The 24,918-nt window shown below is 41.0% G+C and overlaps 1 protein-coding gene across 3 annotated transcripts; it reads left to right on the top strand.

The window, feature by feature from the left end:
* Window positions 1–1,294: 1,294 nt before the first annotated feature.
* Window positions 1,295–24,318, top strand: atp6v0a2a (ATPase H+ transporting V0 subunit a2a). Of its 3 annotated transcripts, none has more exons than XM_048236678.1 (21): window positions 1,295–1,549; window positions 1,871–2,059; window positions 3,182–3,260; window positions 3,864–3,961; window positions 4,167–4,304; window positions 4,771–4,868; window positions 5,325–5,451; window positions 5,848–5,930; window positions 6,223–6,316; window positions 6,583–6,795; window positions 7,566–7,716; window positions 19,506–19,645; window positions 19,897–20,054; window positions 20,311–20,401; window positions 20,722–20,840; window positions 21,177–21,387; window positions 21,615–21,734; window positions 21,873–21,986; window positions 22,340–22,457; window positions 22,683–22,854; window positions 23,512–24,318. In XM_048236678.1, exons 2-21 carry the CDS (start codon window positions 1,943–1,945, stop codon window positions 23,612–23,614), a joined length of 2,544 nt encoding a protein of 847 aa, XP_048092635.1. In that variant the 5' UTR covers window positions 1,295–1,549; window positions 1,871–1,942; the 3' UTR covers window positions 23,615–24,318. The 3 variants fall into 3 exon arrangements, with proteins under 3 accessions (XP_048092635.1, XP_048092634.1, XP_048092633.1); XM_048236677.1 differs by having other exon boundaries at window positions 1,295–1,597; window positions 1,892–2,059; XM_048236676.1 differs by having other exon boundaries at window positions 1,295–1,597.
* Window positions 24,319–24,918: the final 600 nt, after the last annotated feature.

Genomic DNA, 24,918 nt, shown 5'->3' with positions numbered 1-24,918 from the left:
GAAGGGCTTATCTTGAATATTGCTCAATTAAAGGGCAACACTACATTTGTGTGTTCAGTTGATTATTCCACTGACCAGTTGTAATGTTTCATCTATTATACACCCTGCTCAACAGATAGTGGCTATATAGACTGTTCAGAGTGCTATTTAGAAGTAGCTACTACTACATAACACTTTGCTTTTCTTGTGAAGTTCCCTCTAGAACAAAATGTAAACATATATTTTATTACCAGCAGATATAAACAGCCTGTAAACATTCTAAACATGCAGTAAACATTCCTAGCTGCTTAAATTGTGCCCACAAAGTTGAACTATTTATGGATACAGCATAGTACAAGATTTCATCAACAGTCTTCTTGATCCTGTTTGACATTACTGGTTGAGCTGAAAGGGTGACTTGATTAGGGGCACCTGGGAGACCCCATACCATTATGCCTTGATGGTAAGAAACAGTTCCCCTCAGCTTTTGGCCCTTACTGAAAACATCTGTGACTATATGACAGATATATACACCACCAGCACCACCACATAGTATGCTATTCATACTACATTGACAGCTCATTTGGAGCTGTCGCAGAACACCCAGTCATTAAAATGCTTTGCCTCATTGTTTCCTTAGTGAAGTCTTCAGTCCCTGACCAGTATGCCCCTCTTAAAGCTCCATGGCTCTAAGGAAAAATGTGCTCATCTGTATCAAATGAAGGACAAAGAGAACATTTGCATAGGGATCTCACAAGTCCAAATATGCCAGTAAATCATTATAGGAGTCAATGAAAGACAGACACGAGGCAGGCCAAGTTACTTCTTTAGAGCCAGGACTTACTGGTACATGCTGGTATTTCTTTATAGAGGTCTTCACTTCTTCAAACAAAGGCAGGGCAGATGGCTTGTCCCTTTTTCAGAAACTGGGAATTGAAAAATAAAGGGTCGATGGTTGCCATATACTGATTAATCCCCTGCTGGAATCGTGCAACACATGGCGTTTTATTTAATCATTGCTTGCCATCAAGGGTATGTACAATGAAAGAAATTGCCCTAAATAATATCCAGTAGCTGAGGCCAGATATTTAACTCTAACATTAGGCCTACAATTTATGCACGGAAATGTATACAGTGTGGAGAACCCAACAATTTCTATATAATATTATGATTGAGTGGTTATTTTAAATTACAACGCGAGTAACCTACTTGGATTTTGTATGGGGGAATTATATAATTATATAATATGGTGGTCTCATTCCATGACCGATTTGTATGATGAACATCCGCTATTCCTTCGCATATGGATTCAGGCCATGTCTGGCTCTGTGAAAGGGAGGAACAACGGAATGGCATTTGGCAACCCATGAGCGCCGTCTGTGACACTAGCTGGCAGAGTGAATGGTTTAAAGATATAAGGGGTTGACTTCGGCATTTCGGAATAAGAAACCGCAAGAACTCTGAATTTATTCACTCGTTAAGTAAAATGTAAACGTGCTTGTTATTCGCATGGTCGCGAATCCTCGGAGATTATCGCCTGGACCTCTGAATGGCTAGACATCTATTAAAGGTAGTCCACCACCACAACGGCGTGTCACTTTGCTATCGTGTCAGATAGGTAAGCCGGTGGTAAGCAATACCTAATGTTTCACTGCTACGTGAAATTGAAGCTTTTAAAACGTTTTAGCGAACATTTTACAAAGATCTCAGTCATTCGAATGTGCATCTAAATATAGGCAGCGCCTGATGTAGCCGACACAGCCAGCCTGCATTGTCAGACAAGAATGAGATGTTCTTAGCGAACAGATTCTACGGCAAAGCTTATTATGGTCTTGTGGCAAACAAATGTCATTGATTCTTGTTAGTTTCATGCCAAATGTTAATCTTACAGGGTCCTGCTTTGTAAATTCAGAAGGCCGAAGGCGGACTTGGCCAGCAAGGTGGCTGATAAACGGGGGATAAGATGGGGTCGGGATTTCGGAGTGAAGAGATGTGCTTGGCGCAGTTGTTTCTGCAGTCCGGCTCAGCGTACGACTGCATCAGCGAGCTTGGAGAAATGGGTCTGGTTGAATTCCGAGATGTAAGTAGCCGTGTAGAGGCCTAGGCTGCACACACTGTTATCTTTTAGCCCATTTCAACACTTGCTATTAATGCTGTAACAGGAGTCATTTTCCTCGGTCCATAAATATGCATTACGGATATTGCATGTGTGTGGAACACTAGGCAGTGCCTCATCGGCCATTCTGCTCTCATAATCTGATGAAAATAACGCACAAATGCAAAGTAGCCTAACTGTTCTGTCACTTTAATCTTTGTGATTGTAGTTTGTATTATGGACCTACACTTTGTGTAGGCCTATGTTAGGACACTCAAAGACCTGAAACTGACCTGTCCTATAGTCTATGTATGTCAGTTGAGCTAATGTCCATTGTGGAGTTAATGACATTGAATTGGATCAATTGCTTGTAGGAAAAAACCCAGTTAAATAGACTGTTAAGATGTTAAAAGCCTGTTTATTTTTCATGCTGCCTACAGCAGTAGGCTATATTGACTTGACAGATAGAGGGTGCATTTCGGGTCACAGAGCAACTTACCATTTGTACTACAAGAATTCTGCAGAATTGGGACAAAGTGAAGCGGGCTATTTTTAAAATCTAGCCAGCTACACCATCAGTTACTCTGCATAATTCATAGCCAAGCTTTGCATAAATGGTGGCTTGCCAAGCAACAAACCCATCTACTGTAGTTACACTAACATTTTGCCTCTGTTTTTTCAATATACATTGGAGAGATGTTAAATTCCTAGGTAGGTTTAAAGCTAAGACAAATCCATTTTAGTTGTGGGGAAATGTGAAGGGCCAGAAATTTGTTGTGTATGACATGTGTGTTAGTGTCCCGGTTGAGGAGCTGGCCTTAGTGCTGGGTAGTGCTTTCTCACTTCTCTCTCACTTTCATTCTGAGTGAGAGATGAAGCCTTGATTGCCTGGAATTGATGGATAGAAAATGTATTTTCTTCACCCCAAAAATGTCAGTCATGACTGTTTTGTCATCTTATATTAGACCAGGCAATGTGGAGGAATAGGCATAATTGTGTGCACCTGAATGCCAGTTAATCATGTGGGATTTGATTCAGCATGTGTTATAAGCCTACACAGCCATTACCATATTGATGAGATAATTGATGAGATTTCCCCTGTTGTAGCTCAACCCCAGTGTCAGCTCCTTCCAACGTCGCTTCGTCAGTGAGATCAAGAGGTGTGAGGAGATGGAGAGGATTCTAGGTAAGGCCATTTCAGTCGTATGTCCCACCACAGAGGAACTCCAGCCATACTATATTCTTTGCTTATGTCTACTGCATACTACTGCATTTGATATTTGATATTGATAAACCTGATATATATATATATATATATATATATATATATATATATATATATATATATATATATATATATATATATATATAACACATATAAACACACACATATATATATATATATATATATATATATATATATATATATGTGTGTGTGTTTATATGTGTTATATATAAATATATATATATATATATATATTTAAGATAAATTATTTTATATGTTTTATATATATATATATATACATTCACTGTGTAATAAAATGTAACATTGTAGATGTTTAAGATAAATTGTTTTTTGTGTTTTGTGTGGGAGAAACTTCACTGGGTTAACCAAAGGGTCAAAATGTAAACCTGGTTCCTGCGTAGCTTTGTTTCAATGCATGCATAAACATGCATCTGGATAAGTGCATTATTATGCATAAAAATGGTTTAGGTATTTGTTGTTTAGAAGAGCTGTTTGGAGAGAGATTCACATAGTGAGTTTTACTTCCTTGCTCCTTTCACACAGGCTATGTCTTAAGGGAGATCAGGAAAGCAAATATTCCAGTTCCTGAGTGCGACGACAGTCCAGTGGCCCCAGCGCCCAAGCATGTCCTGGAGATCATGGTAGGTGGCTCTTGAGAAATGTTGATCTCAGCTGCCTCCTCGCTGCTTTGTTTACCACTTAGTCCAAACATGGTGTTGGGGTGTAATGCAGTCAGATATTCTGTCACATTCACACTTGTGTAAGCTATGTTAGGGATTTGGTTTAGTTCCATGGAATTCACAGATGCCTAAATATGATGATGTTCTGGTTTAACATTTTTCTTAGGAACAACTGCAGAGGCTGGAAGTAGAACTCAGTGAGGTGACCAAGAACAAGGAGAAGCTGGAGCGGAACCTTCTAGAACTCACCGAGTACACCCACATGCTGCGGATCACGCGCACCTTCGTGCACAGCCGCTCCAGGGTGAGCTTGGTCTCCACCTCCACTGCTCTGTTGTTGTGTGATTATGTAGTGGGTTTTTCTCCTCTAATGATGGGACGAGAGGAATGGAGCTGTCCAGAGTGGAGATGGAGAGTGTGAGTAAACACACAGAGTAAACATGGTGGTGGTGGAGTGGGGGTCAACATTGGGTGTTGTGGTGTGATGGTTAGAGATCTCCACTTCCAAATGGAACACTTGAATATGCATTCAGATACCAGGTTGGGTGATATCCCATAATGCCACCATCGTGCCACCACCCTGAGCAAGCCACTTAACCCCAAGTTGCGCCAAGGGGGACTGTCCCTGTTGTTAGTTCACTGTAGGCCACTCTGAATAAGAGCATCAGCTAGATATTGAAGGATCATAAACAATGAATATTAATAATAATAATAATAATAAGAAGAAGAATGTGAAATCTGTGGTTCTCCCTTGTGTTTGTGTGGTCCAGCATGAAGCCCTGGGCCCTCAGTATGAGGAGTTTCCTTCCCTCGAGACCGAGTCTGTGACTGGTTGCACCAGCATGCAGAGGCTTGGAGCCAAGCTAGGGTGGGTCATGACTGTGAATGCCTCATTCAGAAAGTTGTCTACTTCTAAGAGTTTAGAATCTGAATATCACATGGTATGTAATGCTTAACTGGGAAATTACACCACAAGACATGAATTAATCAATTTATACTGCCTATCTCTACCATGACACAACAATGTGTTAATCCATGTGTCATTCTATGTGTACGCTTCATATTCACTCTAAGAATAGAAGTGAAGTGTAAAAATAAGCTTTTTTCTATTTTTCTACTTTGAATGGCTATAATATAGACGGACGTCAGAAGGGCGACTGAAAAACGCTTCAAAAAACGGCTTTGGTGTAAATTCTCAGTAAAATTAGCCAGACATTCATCACTTTGTATAGTGGAGGATGTTTTTTTCTCTTGATATAGTGTAGACATCTGCACTAACTCACTGCCATGGCCAGCCTGAGAGTTTGCTTTTCTTGAATGGCAGGTTTGTTTCCGGCCTGATCCGGAGGGTGAAGATGGAAGCCTTTGAGCGCATGCTGTGGAGGGTGTGCAAAGGTTACACTATAGTCAGCTACGCCGAGGTGGATGAAAGCCTGGTTGACCTTGACACGGTGCGTTACAGTATTGTGGATCTGGTGATTAATGCCTTATAAAGAAGCTTGCATGTTATTCGCCCATTCAGCATATTAAACATAAATATTTGCATACTATAACAGCCCTCCATGTTGAATAAGTAGAAAGCAAGCCAAAGCTAAGGCTGTGGTATTTACGAGAACAGCCTCATTTGAAAGGCAAAATACTAACCAAAGCAAGATTTACAAAGAAAGTCTGATTAAATATAATAGGAAACAATCAAGTAACTGATGCTGATATTATTTGAATGTGTATTTTTTGATAGAATTAAATTATTTTATTATTATTTTTATTAACTGTTGTTTGATGGGTTTTTCCCCCTCTTTCTACCACCCCTCTCCCCACCTCAATGTTGTGTGTGTGTTTGATTGTAGGGTGAGATCAGTAGAAATGTAGTCTTCCTGATCTCATTTTGGGGTGACCAAATTGGCCAAAAAGTTCAGAAAATATGTGACTGGTGAGTGTCTCAAGCTGGTTCTGGACAGCTAGAAAGATTTATTCTTTTTCAAATAAATATTCAGTCATTGATTCTCATTCACTCATGTTCATGTGCACATGTAATTTCTCATTTATACATTTGTTATTCATTATTTCATCTGTGATGCATATTCAATAGGTTTGAAAAAGAAATATGTTCATCATGATGCCTCTGTCTGAATCTCTGCAGCTGTCTGCAGCTTCCCTTTGTCTAGACAATACTGTTGTAATAAAATGAATGTAGTCTCAGGTGTCCTCTTTTGGTTGCCTAGTTACCACTGTCACATCTACCCCCACCCGGAGACTGATGAGGAGCGGGCGGACGTGATGGACAGCCTGAAGACACGCATTCAGGACCTGAATAATGTAAGGATGACCCTCTGCTTGTGCTGCCTGTGCCTGTTTAATCGGTCATGTTGTATTCTTTTAGTGTAATAAACAAATGTAACAAAAAATGTAAATAAACAAAACATCTGTGATGTATATTATGATGTGCCTTATATATTATTAGACTTGCAAATTAGTTTTCAGACCTGCTACTTTTCAATGCAAATAATCGGAGGCTTGGTCAGTTCTGAAATGGCATCTCTCTGGCTCTGTTTCTGTCTCTCTCTCTCGCTCTGCCCACCCAGGTGTTGCACCGCACCGAGGACTACCTGAAGCAGGTGCTGCAAAAGGCCTCGGAGTCAGCCTTCTCATGGGTGGTGCAGGTGAAGAAGATGAAGGCCATCTACCACATCCTCAACCTCTGCAGCTTTGACGTCACTAACAAGTGTCTCATCGCAGAGGTCTGGTGCCCGGTCAGCGACCTGGCCCAGCTACGCAGGGCACTGGAGGAAGGCTCGGTGAGGGACTCCCACGCCCATCCACTCTGTCATTCAACCACTTTGCCATTCAAACACACACTTGGTATATTCTTAATTGTGATTTCTATGTTGAACTTTCAGTATTTATATATACTCAACATATTAAACATTTAGTGCTCACATGATAGACATATTTTTTATATGTGTATCCATTTGTTTTTCAGTTAGTAATTAGTTGTTTTTTACATAGTAATATTAAAACATAAAAACAAAGGAATTAGACACAGACCCCCAACCAAGATCTTGTATGCAATGCAATAATTATGTTGTTCTGTTTTTCTTTGTTTCTAATATGCTTATATATTAATAAGGGACACCAGGCAACATTTTCGTGTTAATTAATCATCTTCGTAAGTCGGTATATGGTTAAATGACTCATTACGGGGCTCTCTCGCCCGCCCCTACTGCCTGTAGGAAGAATATCCCACTTGCAAGTTCGGTGTATCCTACCCGCCGACCGAAGCAGAATCAGTTTACAGCACAGAGGCAGGCTAACAAAACGCTAGAGATTGTTGCAAACGTGTGTATAATGGCAAAGCCGGCGAAGAAGCAGTTAAAACCCTTAACGGAAGACGCAAAGAAAAGGAAAAGAGCTTCAGACCGAGTGTGGGGAGTTTTGTAGAAAAAAAGCATCAGGCTTGCCTGTTGTCCCTTTAAATTCCATACAGCTTTTTGCTCAGAGACCTTGTCAGGGTAACATGGAACCTTCATTGCTCATCTCTTGGATGTTTGTGCCTTTCCCTTTTTAGAGAAAAGGCGACGCTCCTGTTCCCTCGTTTGTCAATCGCATCCCAAGCAATGATACCCCCCCAACCCTCCTCAGAAGTAACAAGTTCACCTCTGGCTTCCAGAGCATCGTGGAGGCTTATGGAGTCGGAGACTACAGAGAAGCGAGTCCAGGTGAGCCTACTGGTACTAGATGGAAAGGAGAAGGGAAGCAACTTGACGCTGCTTAAAGGAACACGCCACCCATAATCAGTAGTAATATATGTTCTTACTTTAACTTTCACGAGTTGAGTCATACCTCTCCCGCGTCGGTATGTGCACTCAAACGCTCTGGCCTGCCGCGGCTAATGTGTTAGCATGTTGCTATGCTAGCGGGCTCTGCGTGAGTCGTAGAGGGAGTAAGATGGCATTAATCAAACACATCCACGTTTTCCCTACTTAAACACAACACGAAACGTGACGATTTTCCAAGCGAATAAACAGGAGAACTACAATGTGTGGCGCAATAGCACTTGGAGTACTTCGACCTAGGTAGTAACTAGATGTACCGCATAGCGGTACACAATATGACCGCCCGCCAGTCCTGTACATCCGTTCCAGCGAAATAAATCACACTTCAATTTGTCTCCATATTTTACTCCATCCCCCACTCTGGAAACTTTTTGTGTATGCTTGTTTGGCATGCCTGAGTGTGTGTGCAGCTGCACAAAAGTAGCTTACCCTGGTGCTGAAAAAGGTAAATAGATTGTAGAATAGCCAAAGAAGATGTAGCATTGTTATAAAACCTTTAAAATCTCTAAACAATCACAAGTAGGGCAGTTCATCACAGTTCATCCATTGCAACTGGATTGATGAAAGGTCACTTACACCTGTAGGCTACATTGTATTTGGGAAAAGCAAAAGGTATCAGCATAATGTTATTTATTTATTTTTTTTTTTTTATGTATTTATAAACAAAAACATCTCTGTCAGTTCCATGCCGTTTTCAACAGCTATCAAAAACAAAGGTCATTTTGGATGGATGGATTTTTGTGAATGTTTCTTCTTCTACATAAGATTTTAGTCATCTTTAGTTCATGTAATACTTTTATTGTCAATGCACAAATTAAGTAACAGTAGTCTGAAACGCTATTGTTAATGCACAAATTAAGTAACAGTAGCCTAGTCTGAAACGAAATGCTGTTTTACATCTAACCAGTGGTGCAAATAACTGACATGTCCAAATGGGCCTTGATGAAATGCGTCGCTAGACTGTTCATACACATTTTAACGGGCCAAAGTTGAAGAGCTTTTGTCCGTTATTGTTAGGTGCAAATATAGGCTGATTCATGTTCCTTGCATTGTTTAACTGAGGTCCATGGCTAGTCTGGCTTTCATCAGACCAAGCTCAATCTTTTTAAGAAATCAAAAATAAATAGCGGGCAGATCAGGCTGGGTTCACCCAGCCTAGTCCATAGGCACCCGATATTGTTTAATTTTCCGATTGAGATATACACACGCTCTGGCTATTCTAAATGCAAAAAATGCATCAGGGAGTTATGACAAAAGCGGTAACTAACAAACTAGATCCTAATAGAAAGCTGTTAGCTTCCATAAGCTACAGGTAGGATTATAAGGTAGGCCTATTTACAACATAAATTGTCAATAGGCAATGCTGGCGACACAAAATAAAATCTCCTTTGGAAACCAATGGCTTCGCCTTACAGTATCAAGCGGACTTAAACTGTCATATCGTTAGCGAAAAGTTGTAATAACATTGGCCTTGGCTCCATGAGTCAAGGAAAGCGCCGAATGAAGTAGCCACTTCTAAATGGGACCCACTACACAGTAGCTTAAGGTCTGTTGCTAAAGCAGCCATAATGAAATGAAGGTGTCATTGTTTGGATACTTCACACCACACGTGCTTTTTAATTTCACAGACTACAACTACCAAGCTGTAATCAAAGCACATCGATTCCCCTCTCACACCCTGCGCGCACAACCACAAAATAAACAGGCGTCTCAGTCTCCACGCATGTATAGGCAAAACTGTATCAGACCGTGTAGCGTTGGTAAATCTTCCATTGCACAGAATGATTTTGTAGCACGTGCAATAAATGACAGTCGAAAGATACAAACAGTGCTGCTATACATTTGCTTTGGTATAACCGCATTTATAGTTTTCTACAAATGCAATCAATCAAATGCCTCCATCACTCGACCAACGCTAACGGTAACATTACCTAGGTCCTTATTGATATTACAAGATTAACGTACCTGCAGTAAAAACCAAGCATGTCCGATAAACATCCTCAGATTTATTTCGCTTCAAGAAGAAATGGGAATTACACTTCATGTGAACATCGCCCTATCCTTATTAGATGTTAAGCTGCGGTAAATTACAGTCCTTGTAGGAAGCGTCCATTGTTTTTCCAACCCACTTTTAACTTCCAACAAAATTACGTCTCACTGCAACGATCTCTAGTGGACAAACGACTACTTCGCCAATACTGAAAATGCAGCCATGATGATGATGATGAATATTTATTTTGGCTTTCTTTTAATCCTACTGAATTTGTAATTATGTATCGCCGCTCTAATACCGATAGTATGTGGGTGCCTGTGTATGTGCATGTGTATATGTGTGCACCACCATTTACAGGCCAATGAGTGTACAGTCACTAAATGTACACATAACCTAATTTTTAGACCCCCATGGATGAAATTCTACTTAAACGAAAATTTGGTGCAGTTCTGAACATCTTAACTGAAGATAAGGGCGATTTAAAGCAGAATAATTTGCATTTTCATTTTTTTTTTACGAGGGTGGGGTGCAAATCACAAATGAGTGATTATGAGCCAGGTTGATGTGGGCCCCTGAGACCAACATACCATAAAGATTCTTCATCCTCAGTGCCACGGTTCAGGTAGTTATTTAGGAAAAACTGTGGCCCAGCACGAGGTGGTGAAATGAAAATTTTTTCCGTAAAAGTCTAGTGGGGCTACATACCCACCAAATTTCATGTACCCCGTGATTCGATTGTCCCGGTATCAATGACCAAAAATTCAGGGAGTAGATGACGGAAATTTCCGTCAATGATTCCCGGGACACTAAAAGACCGGGGTACACGAAACTTGGTGGGCATGTAACCCCACATGGATAGCATGGAACCATCGTTTTTCGTTTTGATCTGTAGCCCCCTACTGGACTGGACCCCGAAGGAGGGTAGGGCAGACACAGTTTCTGTGAATATCTCGAAAACCGTAGGGTTTAGGAGGACCATTTTTTTTTGTATGTTGATCTCAAGGGGCCATGTCAACCCATTCCATAACCACTCATTTCATGTATAGCGCCACCTAGTTAAACACAAAAAAGTAAAAATGAGGTGTTGTAATTGAAGGTATCTGTGACCTAACATAGTCAAAACTGCACGAGATTAGAAGTGTAGGATCATTATGACACCCTCTGTATGCACGCCAAGTTTTGTGGAATTCCGTTCATAGGGGGCCACACAATAAATTAATTTATGTTACTATACACCAACTGGCCTGTAGGTGGCGGGAGACAGTTTTCTGTAAATATCTCGAGAACCGTAGGGGCCTAGGGAGGTCCACCTTTTTTGTATGTTGGTCTTAAGGGGGCATGTTAACCCATCCCATTACCACTTATTTCATGTATAGCGCCACCTAGTTAAAAATTAAAAAGCAAAAAATTAGGTGTTTTCATCACAATATCTCTGGCTGACAAGGTCAAAACTGCACGAAATTAAAAGTGTAGGATCATTATGACACCCTCCGAATGCATGCCAAGTTTTGTGTACTTTCGTTCATGGGGCCTTACAATAAAATAATGTATGTGTACATTTAGTGGCGATACACCAACAAGGATTCCCGGGACACTGAAAGACCGGGTACACAAAACTTGGTGGGCATGTACCCCACATGGATAGCATGGAACCGCCATTTTTCGTTTTGATCTGTAGCCCCCAGCTGGACTGGACCCCCGAAGGAGGGTAGGGGAGACACAGTTCTCTGTGAATATCTTGAGAACTGTAGGGCCTAGGATGACCAATTTTTCCTGTATGTTTTGCCTCCAGGGTCATGTTAACCCATTCCATGTGCACACATGTGCATAAACAGATACACACGCATACACATACATTTACAGTAATCATCATAATGACACATACTCACACAGTAGACATATGTACGCATGCATGCACATGCACAAACACACATAATGAGGCAAACAAACAAGCACGCACATACACACACACACACACACACACACACCCACACACATACACATAAACTTGTACACGCACACATGCACACAATTCAAGAATTTTTCCCGTCATCTACTTCCTGAATTTTTGGTCATTGATACCCGGGACACAACCACCGGGTACATGAAATTTGCGGGTATGTAGCCCCACTAGACTTTTACACAAAAATTTCATTTCAGTCCCCATCCCCCGGTAAAAAATTAAAATGCAATATTATTCTGCTTTAATCGCCCCTATCTTCAGTTAAGATGTTCAGAACTGCACCAAAGTTTATGTGTATGATTGACCTGGCATTCTCTGGGGTATGCCAAGTTTCAGAATTTCATCCATGGGGGTCTAAAAATTAGGTTATGTGTACATTTAGTGACTGTACACTCATTGGCTCTGTAAATGGCGGTGCACACATATACACATGCACACACACAGGCACCCACATACTATCGGGTATTAGAACGGCCCGATACATAATTACAAATTCAGTAGGATTAAAAGAAAGCCAAAATAAATATTCATCATCATCATCATCATGGCTGCATTTTCAGTATTGGCGATAAGTAGTCGTTTGTCCACTAGATGGCTTATCGCTGCAGTGAGACGTAATTTTGTTGGAAGTTAAAAGTGGGTTGGAAAAACAATGGACGCTTCCTACAAGGACTGTAATTTACCGCATTTAACATCTAATAAGGATAGGGCGATGTTCACATGAAGTGTAATTCCCATTTCTTCTTGAAGCGAAATAAATCTGAGGATGTTTATCGGACATGCTTGGTTTTTTTACTGCAGGTGCGTTAATCTTGTAATATCAATAAGGACCTAGGTAATGTTACCGTTAAGCGTTGGTTGAGTGATGGAGGCCCATTTGATTGATTGCATTTGTAGAAAACTATAAATCGGGTTATACCAAGCAAATTGATAGCAGCACTGTTTGTATCTTTTCGACTGTCATTTATTGCACGTGCTACAAAATCCTTCTGTGCAATGGAAGATTTACCAAAGTTACACCCGTCTGATACAGTTTTGCTATACATGCGTGAGACTGAGACGCCTGTTTATTTTGTTTTAAAGTGCGTGCAGGGGTGTGAGGGGAATCGATGTGCTTTGATTCCAGCTTGGCAGTTGTAGTCTGTGAAATTAAAAAGCACGTGTGTGAAGTATCAAACAATGACACCTTCATTTCATTATGGCTGCTTTAGCAACTGACCTTAAGCTACTGTGTAGTGGGTCCCATTTAGAAGTGGCTGCTTCATTCGCTTTCCTTGACTCATGGAGCTGCGTGAATGTTATTACAACATTCTCCACGATATGGCAGTTTAAGTCCGCTTTGATACTATAAGGCATAAGCCATTGGTTTCCAAAGGAGATTTTGTTTGTGTAAGCCAGCATAGCCTATTGACAATTTATGTTGTAAATAGGCCCTATTTTTTACCGAAGTTTACGTGAGTGCAATTAAAAGATGCTAAGCGGCTATATAGAGACAGAGTTGAAGCTGATTTCTTGGAGGGTGATCCAGCACGAGTGTGGAAAGGACTCGAACCATCACTGGCTTTGAAAGAAAGTCCCCTCCTATGATGAATGTGAGTAAAGCCCTCCCTGATGAACTTAATGCTTTTATGCTCGGCTTTGACATGAAAAACACAGACTATATTGGACTAGCTGCAGCATGTGAAGCAAATGAGGATGCACCTTCTGTGTCTCTGAGAGGTCGATGTGAGCAATGCCTTTAGGAGGGTAAATTGTAGAAAAGCTACTGGACGGGATGGAATTTCTAACAGGGTTTTGAAATCTCTGCTGCTCAGTTAGCTCCTGTGTTCACTTATATCTTTAACACATCATTGGCTCAAGAGACAGTTCCTACTTGCTTCAAGCAGTCTGTTATTGTTCCAGTACCGAAAAACAAAAGTCCATCATGTCTGAATGACTACCGCCCAGTAGCCCTGGCGTCTACAGTGATGAAGTGTTTTGAGAAGCTTGTGAAAAACATTATCTGCTCATCCCTCCCTGCCTCCTTGACCCCCTCCAATTTGCTTACAGAGCCAACAGGTCTACAGAGGATGCCATCTCAAACCTCATGCACACCACCTTTAACTCACCTGGAGGAGGGGAATGGGAATTATGTGAGGATGCTGTTCATTGACTTTAGTTCAGCATTCAACCGCTATAGTACCTCTCACCTTGGTCACAAAGATGAAGGCCTTAGGACTGAACACCACCCTGTGTCACTGGATATTTGACTTCCTCACCAACCGTTCACAAGTGGTTAGAGTGGGGGTCTGACATCTGACTCATTAACCATCAGCACTGGTGCTCCCCAAGGCTGTGTTTTGAGTCCACTGCTGTACAACATCTACACACATGACTGCAAAGCCAACAGTAGTCATACCTCCATCATCAAGTTTGCAGATGACACAGTGATCTTGGGCCTGATTAGTAACAACAATGAACAGTTCTACTTGGATCAGGTTGATGAGGTGGCACAGTGGTGTCAATCTAACAGCTTGACACTGAATATCAATAAAACCAAGGAAATGGTAGTGGATTACAGAAGGCAGCAGCAGAACTACAGTTACACCCCACTAATGATCAGCGGGCAACCTGTAGAGAGAGTCACAAGTTTTAAATACCTTGGGTGTCCACATTACTGAAGACTTAACATGGACTGTTAACACTCAATATGTTCTGAAGAAGTCCAGACAACGACTCTACTTCCTTAACAGCTAAGGAAATTCAAAGTTTCTACATCCATCATGAAGGCCTTCTACACTTCAGCGGTTGAGAGTGTTCTAACTGGTAGCATCATCACCTGGTATGGGAACTCCACAGTTAGAGATTGTAGTACTCTGCAGAGAGTAGTGGCTCAGCTGAGCGTGCTATAAGAACTCAACTCCCTGCTCTACAAGATATCTATTCCAGAAGAGTACTCCTAAGAGCCCAAAAGATTCTGAAGGACTCTTCTCATCCTAACAATGGATTATTCCTACCGCTGAAATCAAGAAGGCGCTATGTAGTCACAAAGCCAGAACTGAGACTCAGGAGAAGTTTTTATCCCCAGGCCATCCGAACTCTGAACTCACACTATACTGACTTTGCACATTCCTCCTCAGCACTCTCAAACATTTCCCAACTCTGAACTCACACTATACTGACTTTGCACTCATTCCTGCACTCATGACCCACACACACACACACACCCACACACACCTACAAGACTTTTAGCACTTTTTTACATCCCTCTCCCTATGCTACAGACCTTTTATTTATTTTTCTTATTTCATCACACGTCAAAACACACACACACACACACACACACACACACACACACACACACACACACACATATCTGACTTTCTCCAACTTTTGCACACTTTTATTTATTATTTTTGATTTCTCCTCCATCTACCCATGTCCTTGATTGCCTGCCTTTCTGCCCCCACACCCCCACCCCACCCCATCCCCCACACACACACTTACATAATCCTGTCATCACTTCACATACATACAGCACCTCCTCTACATACTTGCTGCACACTGCCCCCCCACATACACAGCACATTGTCTTCAGGATCTTCTCCAACACACATCCTCTACATACTTACAGCACACTGCCCCCACCTACCCACACACACACACTACACACATACACACACAGTCACTGCTCCACTCCCTCCTGCCCACACACACACATCTTCACTGTCATCACTCACATACATTACATACAGTACTCTGCTTGCAATAGTAAGTCCCTGACCCCCAACACACACACTTACATCATCACTGTCATCACTTCACATACATACAGCACACTGCCTGCTACAGTAAGCCTCCTCTACATACTTACATACTTGCTGCACATTGCCCCCACATACACAGCACATTGTCTTCAGGATCTTCTCCAACACACATCCTCTACATGCTTACAGCACACTGCCCCACCTACCCACCCACACACTACACACACACACACACACACAGTCACTGCTCCACTCCCCTCCCTACTTCCACACACACACATCTTCACTGTCATCACTCACATACATTACATACAGTACTCTGCTTTTTGCAATAGTAAGTCCCTGCCCCCTACATACACAGCACATTATTTCATCAGGAAGCTTCAACACACATCCCCAACACACTTTACAGCACACTGCCCCCAATACACAGCACATTGTCTCATGAGGGAAGCTTCTCCAACACACATATTGCACACTGCCCTCTCCCCACACACAGCACACTATCCCATCTCCCCTGTCATCCCCCAACACACACCAAGACCCCTGGCGGTTGGGTTAGCCCCTTGAGCCGTGGATCTGCCCCAAGGTTTCTTCCTTGGTAAGGGAGTTTTTCCTTGCCCCTGTTGCTCTTGGGTGCTCCATGTTGGTGCCCCCCACCCAATCCCAATCCTCCCACCTTTTTTATGCAGCCCTTGCCACTTAATCTACTAAACCCCTCTTCTACTGCACCCCATTAATGCACAAATAGGCTGACACCAGACATAATTTCACTGCATTTCTTACTTCCAGTAACTATATGCATGTGACAATAAACTTCCTTGTATCCTTGTATCCTTGTATCCTTGTACCTTATAATCCTACCTGTAGCTTAGGGAAGCTAACAGCTTTCTATTAGGATCTAGTTTGTTAGTTACCGCTTTGTCATAACTCCCTGATGCATTTTGCATTTAGAATAGCCAGAGCGTGTATATCTCAATCGAAAAATGTAACAATATCGGTGCCTATGGACTAGGCTGGGTGAACCCAGCCTGATCTGCCCGCTATTTATTTTTTGATTTCTTAAAAGATTGAGCTTGGTCTGATGAAAGCCAGACTAGCCATGGACCTCAGTTACACAATGCAAGGGAACATGAATCAGCCTATATTTGCACAAACAATAACGGACAATAGCTCTTCAACTTTGGCCCGTTAAAATGTGTATGAACAGTCTAGCGGCGATTTCATCAAGGCCCATTTGGACATGTCAGTTATTTGCACCACTGGTTAGATGTAAAACAGCATTTCGCTTTCAGACTACTGTTACTTAATTTGTGTATTAACAATAACGTTTCAGACTACTGTTACTTAATTTGTGCATTGACAATAAAGTATTACATGAACTAAAGATGACTAAAATCTTATGTAGAAGAAGAAACATCCATCCATCCAAAAATGACCTTTGTTTTGATAGCTGTTGAAAAAACGGCATGGAACTGACAGAGATGTTTTTGTTTATAAATACATAATAAATAAATAAATAAATAAATAAATAACATTATGCTGATACCTTTTGCTTTTCCCAAATACAATGTAGCCTACAGGTGTAAGTGACCTTTCATCAATCCAGTTGCAATGGATGAACTGTGATGAACTGCCCTACTTGTGATTGTTTAGAGATTTTAAAGGTTTTATAACAATGCTACATCTTCTTTGGCTATTCTACAATCTATTCACCTTTTCAGCACCAGTAGGCTACTTTCTGTGCAGCCGCACACACACACTCAGGCATGCCAAACAAGCATACACAAAAGTTTCAAGAGTGGGGGATGGAGTAAAATATTGAGACAAATTGAAGTGTGATTTATTTTCACGGAACGGATGTCCAGGACTGAGCGGCGGTCATATTTTGTACCGCTATGCGGTACATCTAGTTTCAACCATAACTGCATAGCAAAACTTGTCATCCATCAGCACCAAAGTTTTTTGACCAATTTTCAAAACCGCACCCGCCCGCCATCCGCTGGTTGTTTTAATGTATATGGGATGCGGCGCTGCTGACGTGAGGCTAGAAAGCTCTTGCCTGTTCTTTCTAGAAAGACTGATCCAATGCAGCAATTAAAAGGATAAAGTCCTATTGGCTATTTTGTAGCCTATCCCCAGAATATCAGCAGCAAACTCAGTCTCTGTCTCGCAAAACAGTCTCCAAATAAAACGCACATCGGCCTGTTGCCTATTCTGTGTGCCAATGTAAGATGGCATTAATGCGGATGGCGGGCGGGTGCGGTTTTGAAAATTGTTCAAAAAACTTTGCTGATGGATGAAGTTTTGCTATGCAGTTATGGTTGAAATAATATAATAATATTGAAATAATAATACTCCCACTGGAATTTGCTATTTGCTGCTAGTGCTTACCGTGTATGTATACTGTTGTTGACCATCTGTCTGGTTTATGTCCCTTTCATTTCAGCATGGAATAATACAAAAGACCATCGGACTTTGTTATTGTTTAACAGAATGGTTTGGTGGCAGTAACCAGAATGTATGCCTTCACTGCGGCACAGAGATGTGTGGCTTTGTAATTTGTAATCAGTCCAGTTCCATGAAGTCATGTCTCCCTTTGGTTAAATTCTCTTTTCATGGTGACCCAGTTCTGATGTGTTGAACTGCGTCAGCACAGCTTATGAAGACAGTGGCACAAAAGATCTGTTCCCTCGACAGCCCCTGCTAGCCTAATAATCATTTTCCTCTCTCTTTCTCTCTCTCGGCCTGAAGTCTCCCTGTTTTCATTGAGTCTCATGGCTATTGTTTTTCACTGAGTCAACTGAAAGACGTGACCCATTTAAGTAGCATATTCACAAGAGAGGAAGTCTCAAAGGCAGTTTATTTTACCAAGGTTGTAGCACAATGGACATATCAGCTAGCATGCTGGAACTGGCTCACAGGGGAGACACTTGATTTTAATGTAAACACTACCTATAAAACCACGTATGTCTATATATCTAACTATGTTCTATGGCCTACTGCACAAGAGGCTTTTAAAAATAGGATATATTTAAATATAAAAATAAAAATCTTATATCTGGTTCCTTGCAATACTGTTGTTAAACTCTTACTGCATGCAATCCAGGATAGGATAGCATGCATGACACCATAAAGGGGATGTCTCGAAACACACACACACACACACACACACACACACACACACACACACCCTGGGTGTTCCTGTCTACAGCAGAGATCAAACAAGGATCTGAAGACCCACTCTAGTTTCACTGAGATGCTGTGTCTGGCTCTCAGGCTGATGCACCAAAATGCAACTGAATCCTTTATGTACATAGTTTGTCTGTTAGTCTGTTAATTACGTAAGGGATAATGTATAGAACCCCGGTCATTATTGGAAAAATAAGTCCCGACAGGGCGAACCGGACCCCAACGCGCCAGCGGAGGGGTCTTGCTTTGCCCTGAAGGGACTTATTGTCCCAATAATGACCGGCGTTCTATACTGTTACCGTTTGTTACCGCTTCGTTGTGGCTTTTACTGAGAAACAAGTAGTTTGCAACACAAGCTGAACTTGAATCAAACTTTCTTTAGAACACAGCTGATCAACCGTCTGCCTTCACTTTTGAATAAAAATCCGTTGCCATTGACAGCGGTCATTATTTGGAGGTGCTTAGACGAAAGTAATGACTGGTAGAACTTTGGGAAATCCCATTCAAGTCAATGGAGCGTTCTACTTGCATTGTGAAGAGCCGTATAATAATTGTATATTGTGGTTTAAATAACATTTTCTGGATAATGTATATTATTTGCATTCTATTTTGCAAACTGTCAATATTGTATAAATTTGTATATAATATTCTTATGTTGTATTGTATATTGTTTATACATTGTCTATACTGAGTGACATCATGAGAATCCTTCTGTGTACTCACATGGGCAAATAAATTGTGCGATTCTGATTTTAATGTCGCTATGTTTTTCTCACAGCTCCCTACACCATCATCACATTCCCCTTCCTCTTTGCCGTCATGTTCGGAGACCTGGGCCACGGGGTGATCATGGCGCTCTGCGGTCTGTGGATGGTGCTGGGGGAGAAGAGCCACAAGCGAAGGCGCTCAGGGAATGAGGTAAGCAGCTTATCCTGCTCTGTTTGGTCTCTTTCAGAAGTTATGGATTTTGAATTGGGTTTGTTTGACTTTTATCTCTATCGCTCTTAAACATTTTTTTAAAATGAGTTCACATACTGTTGCTTCTTGATTTGGGCATGCATTTGGAAAATGTGAAAAATAAATAAAACATATTGCTCTATTTTTGGTGGTATTTGTCTGACAACTGAAGATCTCTGAGCTGATATTTTTTGTATGTTTTCTTTGCTTAGATTTGGAATACTTTTTTTGATGGGCGCTATATAATTTTGATGATGGGCCTCTTTTCGATCTACACGGGCCTCATCTACAACGACTGCTTCTCCAAGTCCCTCAACATCTTCGGCTCAGGCTGGAGTGTTAGAGCCATGTTCACAGAGCAACAGTGGATGTGAGCATAAGACCACACACACACACACACACACACAAACATACAGCAAAGATATCTGCCAAATATAGACAGATATTCAGTTATGTTATGTATAGACAAGACACGATAACAAATGAATATGTAGATACAAGACAAAACAATGTGCATGTAAATGTGTGATTATTGATACTGAGCATTTTGGGGATTTAAACAGCTGCATGTTGGTGGCTACAAGACGTCTAATGCACCCTTTGTCTGTGTCTCTCTTCTTTTAAAGGAATGAAACTTTGAGAACAAATGCTTTACTTACTCTTGATCCAAATATCTCTGGAGTTTTCAGTGGACCCTATCCATTTGGAATTGATCCGGTAAGTATATAAAAACATGAACAAATCCATTTTGTTTCTAAAAAATGTACTACCATAGTTATTAATAATGTGCTAATAATTATTATTTTAACATCTTCATTCTTTAATATTACTGTTTCTAGAATGTGGCCTCATTGTTAAAATGCATTGCATAGACATCTTAATTGGGCTTATACTACACAAAAATATTAACACAACACATACGTTTTAGCTCAAATTTTTCATGAGTTGAAGTCAAAAATTTGATGATTACAAAATACTAAATTAGACTAAATTAGACTAATAACACTAATTGTGTTTGTGCTTCTGTTGGTTCATAGATTTGGAATCTAGCTGTGAATCGTCTGTCCTTCCTGAACTCCTATAAGATGAAGATGTCCGTCATATTGGGTGTCATTCACATGACCTTTGGGGTGGTGTTAAGTGTCATTAATTATGTGTGAGTCTTATAATATCTTAAATAAACCATTACAAATGTGTCAAACACATTCATTTCTGTTCTTAATATCATGTGTTTAAAAAGCAACATGACATATTTTCATTGCCTATGAGCAACCTATTGGAGGTTATGTAGATATTTTAAACACTTTGCATTTAAAAATATTAGAAGAATCTTCAAGAAACTACTGTAATTGTCTTCAGAATAGAAGACAATAGTAGAATTACCACTATGAGTCTTTATGTGGTCTCCATTGTCTCCACTATGAGTCTTTATGTGGTCTCCATGAGTCTTTATGTGGTCTCTCTTTTTTCCCTGTACCATGTTTCTGTACAGGAACTTCCGGCAGAAGTATAAAGTCTACCTGCTCTTCCTACCTGAGCTGCTCTTCCTGCTTTGTCTCTTTGGCTACCTGGTGGTCATGGTCTTCTATAAGTGGCTGGCTTACTCCGCACGGGACTCACGCTCTGCCCCTAGCATCCTAATCCACTTCATTAACATGTTTCTAATGCAAGGCGGGGACACCACACCCCTTTACCCAGGACAGGTCAGTGAAGTGGTCACTATTATGGAGACAAAAAATATTCCTGCTGAAATTCTACTTTCTGTGTGTGTGTGTGTTGGTACAGCTATCTTAACTGTGAAGGAGAATGGGTGATATGTCCAGCATAACAAATAAAAATACAAATACATTAACATGTGGAAAATATTCAAAACACATAATGAACAGTTATACTTTGGTGGATTATCCATTAACGTTATGTTTTTTTGCAGATGGGGCTTCAGATCTTTCTGGTAATAGTGGCTCTGTTGTCAGTACCAGTGATGTTGCTAGGGAAACCACTTTACCTTTACTGGCTTCATCACGGAGGCAAGAGCCTTGGAGCACACAGGGTACGTGTCATTCAGAGACCTGCAACATACATAACATGAGCCATTTTTACCGTTTTCTGCTACAATTATGTTTGTGGCCCAGAGTATATGTGTGATGTGTGTGTGATGTGTGTGTGTGTGTGTGTGTGTGACATTCAGGGTTATGAGAGGGTCCGGCGTGTGAGTGAGGAGGACCTGTCTCCATCCATGCTTCATGATGAGGAGGAGGGCCTCAGTGACCACATGTCTGGTAGAGATGGAGGATCCAAGCAGGTAACAATCACTGCAACGTCTCATTCCAAACTACTGGCGTTGGGCAAACCATGTTATGGCATTAAAATTATATGCAGTGTTATTTCAATGTGCACTAAAAATAGCAAATACTAAATGATGAGTTTACTCACTTTCACAGCACCTGTCCATGCTTGAAAAGAATAGAGAAGATTAGTGTTTGGTCAGCCTAGTAATGAAAGCAGTATACAGAATGTTTCAGAAATATACTGGTTGGCTATTGTATTGTGCTAGTTGTGTTGAATAACATAATCTTCCATTAACAAAAATGATGAATGGCACAGAGAATATATTATTTTTAATGTTCATCTGTGTTATTTTGTTCTGTGTGGCAGTTTGACTTTGGGGATGTGTTCATGAACCAGGCTATCCACACCATTGAGTACTGCCTGGGTTGCATCTCCAACACAGCGTCCTACCTGCGCCTGTGGGCCCTCAGCCTGGCCCATGCCCGTGAGTTGAATTCATCCGAGTCACACACATCCACTTATTTCAATTAGTGCTATTGACATTGGGCTGTCTGTCTCAAAGCGTCGTAGAAGCTGAGGCTAAAACCGATAGCACAAGTGCCAGAGGAGCTATCCTTGTAGCAGAAGCGGTGTGTTCATTTGCTTTCATCATTCCTGTGTGTGTGTGTGTCTGTGTGTGTGTGTGTGTCTCTCTGTATGCGTGTTTCAGAGCTGTCGGAGGTCCTGTGGCAGATGGTGATGCGTGTGGGGTTCAGGGTGACTACCAGACTCGGCCTGCTGTTTCTCGTGCCAGCGTTCACAGTGTTCTCTGTGCTTACTGTCTCCATCCTGTTGATCATGGAGGGACTCTCGGCTTTCCTTCATGCTTTGCGACTGCACTGGTGAGTTATGTTCACACTACTATACTGTCTGACACCATTACATTAAACTCTTAACTGAATCTTTTCAGAAGTACAGCAAACATATCTTTCTTGTAAAGGAAGGTTTTAAATACATGTCTGTGTTGCTTAATAATGACACAATGCTATTGGTTGTAAGTAGTAACAGTCCTCCTTTGTCTGTCATCGTATAAAGCCTACCACATGCTCAAATAAGCGCTTATGATTGGGTCCTGTGTTTTTGGCTTGAATGGGAATGTGACCTTATGGATCTGCCAGAGTAAATTCAAATGCGCTCTCAGATTTATCTGGCTTCCCAGGGCTAGTACTGTACTCTTCTAGCCTGGTAAACCAAATTCATTCACAAAGTGAATAGAGTCTGGTCACTGACAATTGGAAACCTTTCCAACACTCACTTTCCTTGAAGCCTTGAAGTTGACGGTCACAGTGCTGCCATGAAGTCGACAGTAGGGGCTTAAAACACCATCAAGTGAACTATGGTGTTCCATACTAGTATCTCCCTGAAAGGAGATCTAGGTGGGCATGACCAGGCTAGTACTGTACCACTATATGTATGCAAATATGGTGTCTCCTCTCTGTAGATTGCATGCTAATGGTAATGCTAATGTTTGCTCATTATCCTTCTTATTCTCTTTTCAGGGTTGAGTTTCAGAACAAGTTCTACAGTGGCCAAGGACTCAAGTTTGCTCCATTTGACTTTTCTCTGCTACCTTCTATCTTTGAACAAGATGGACTGCTGTGAGATGGAGACTTTGTAAATTAACTGTGACCAGGAGTGTATGGTTTAAGGATGTTGATTTCTCACCGAGCTGCAAGTTTTTACCATCAAGACATTATTTTATACTTAAGACCACCGGCTGCACCAAGGCCTTCAACAGAAGCATTCATATCAAGCTTATTTGGAAACTGATAATCTCCAGTAGTTCAGATAAACAAATGCTGTTCCAGATGTCAACAGTTTCGGTGTCAGTTGCCACACAATACATGGCATACTCTTCAGAGAATTTTAGATTGCTAATATATTTTCGCTTTTAAACAAATATTTAGATTATTTCCCAAATAGATCCTACTGTATAAGGGGAGACAATAATGGAGTAACTGGGTGCGGCTACTGTATTTATTCAATGTGGTCATATCAAACTTTAAAGCAAGTGCCATATAGGCTTACCTGTTATTTAATGGGCAGGCTTCAGTGCTGCGTTGAATGTGATTGTACTTCGGAATAAGATGTGTCTTTTAGATTGCCGTGTATTCACTGTACACCTCAAAAAGAAGCAAACAAAAAACACATGGTATTTTGCAGTTTGTACAAAGGAGATGACAGTGTTACGGAAACTTAATTGGGTAAATCAAACACTGTAGCAACATGTGGATATTGAGGGATTTTCCTTTTGTATGGTATAACCAGACGCTGATGGTAATTGTGATAATAAAAATCTGCTGGAATTTGTTGAGGCCATGGCATTAACAGATTTGCACTCAGTTTGACACATTACTTTTTACATCTCACTTGTTAGATGGGGGCTAGGCTTTGCTATTTAAGACATATTCCTAGTTTGAATAAGCCTGTGGTGCTGTGAATTTCAAATTAGTTTTTAACTGCCATCATAATTTATGTGTTTACTATGAGCTATACCGATTTGAACAGCAACGATTAGCAAATTGAGTAGACTGACACCATTACCGTTTGTCTTCAATAATCCCATTTACCTACCAAAAGTAGGCCACTACCAAAGTCCTTTAATTAGGCCCAATAGCAATGTTCACGCTCACTGACTAAGTGCATTCTGCTAAACTCATGAGGCCTTAGGACTGTCCCAGTGTCAAATTGTAAAATGCAGGAGGGCTTACTTGCAGACTTAATTAAGGGCAATCTCCAGCAATTAATATATGACCACCTGTCTAATATTGTGTAGGTCCCTCTTTTGTCTCCTAAACAGCCCTGACCTGTCAAGGCATGGACTCCACTAGAATATAATAACAATAAGCTTTATTTGTATAGCACCTTTCATACACAGAATGCAGCTCAAAGTGCTTTACATTTGA

Source organism: Alosa alosa, chromosome 24 (genome assembly GCF_017589495.1).
Source record: "Alosa alosa isolate M-15738 ecotype Scorff River chromosome 24, AALO_Geno_1.1, whole genome shotgun sequence".
Lineage (NCBI taxonomy): Eukaryota > Metazoa > Chordata > Actinopteri > Clupeiformes > Clupeidae > Alosa > Alosa alosa.
Note: the sequence above shows the minus strand (reverse complement) of the source record. Positions and strands in the feature narration are given on the sequence as shown.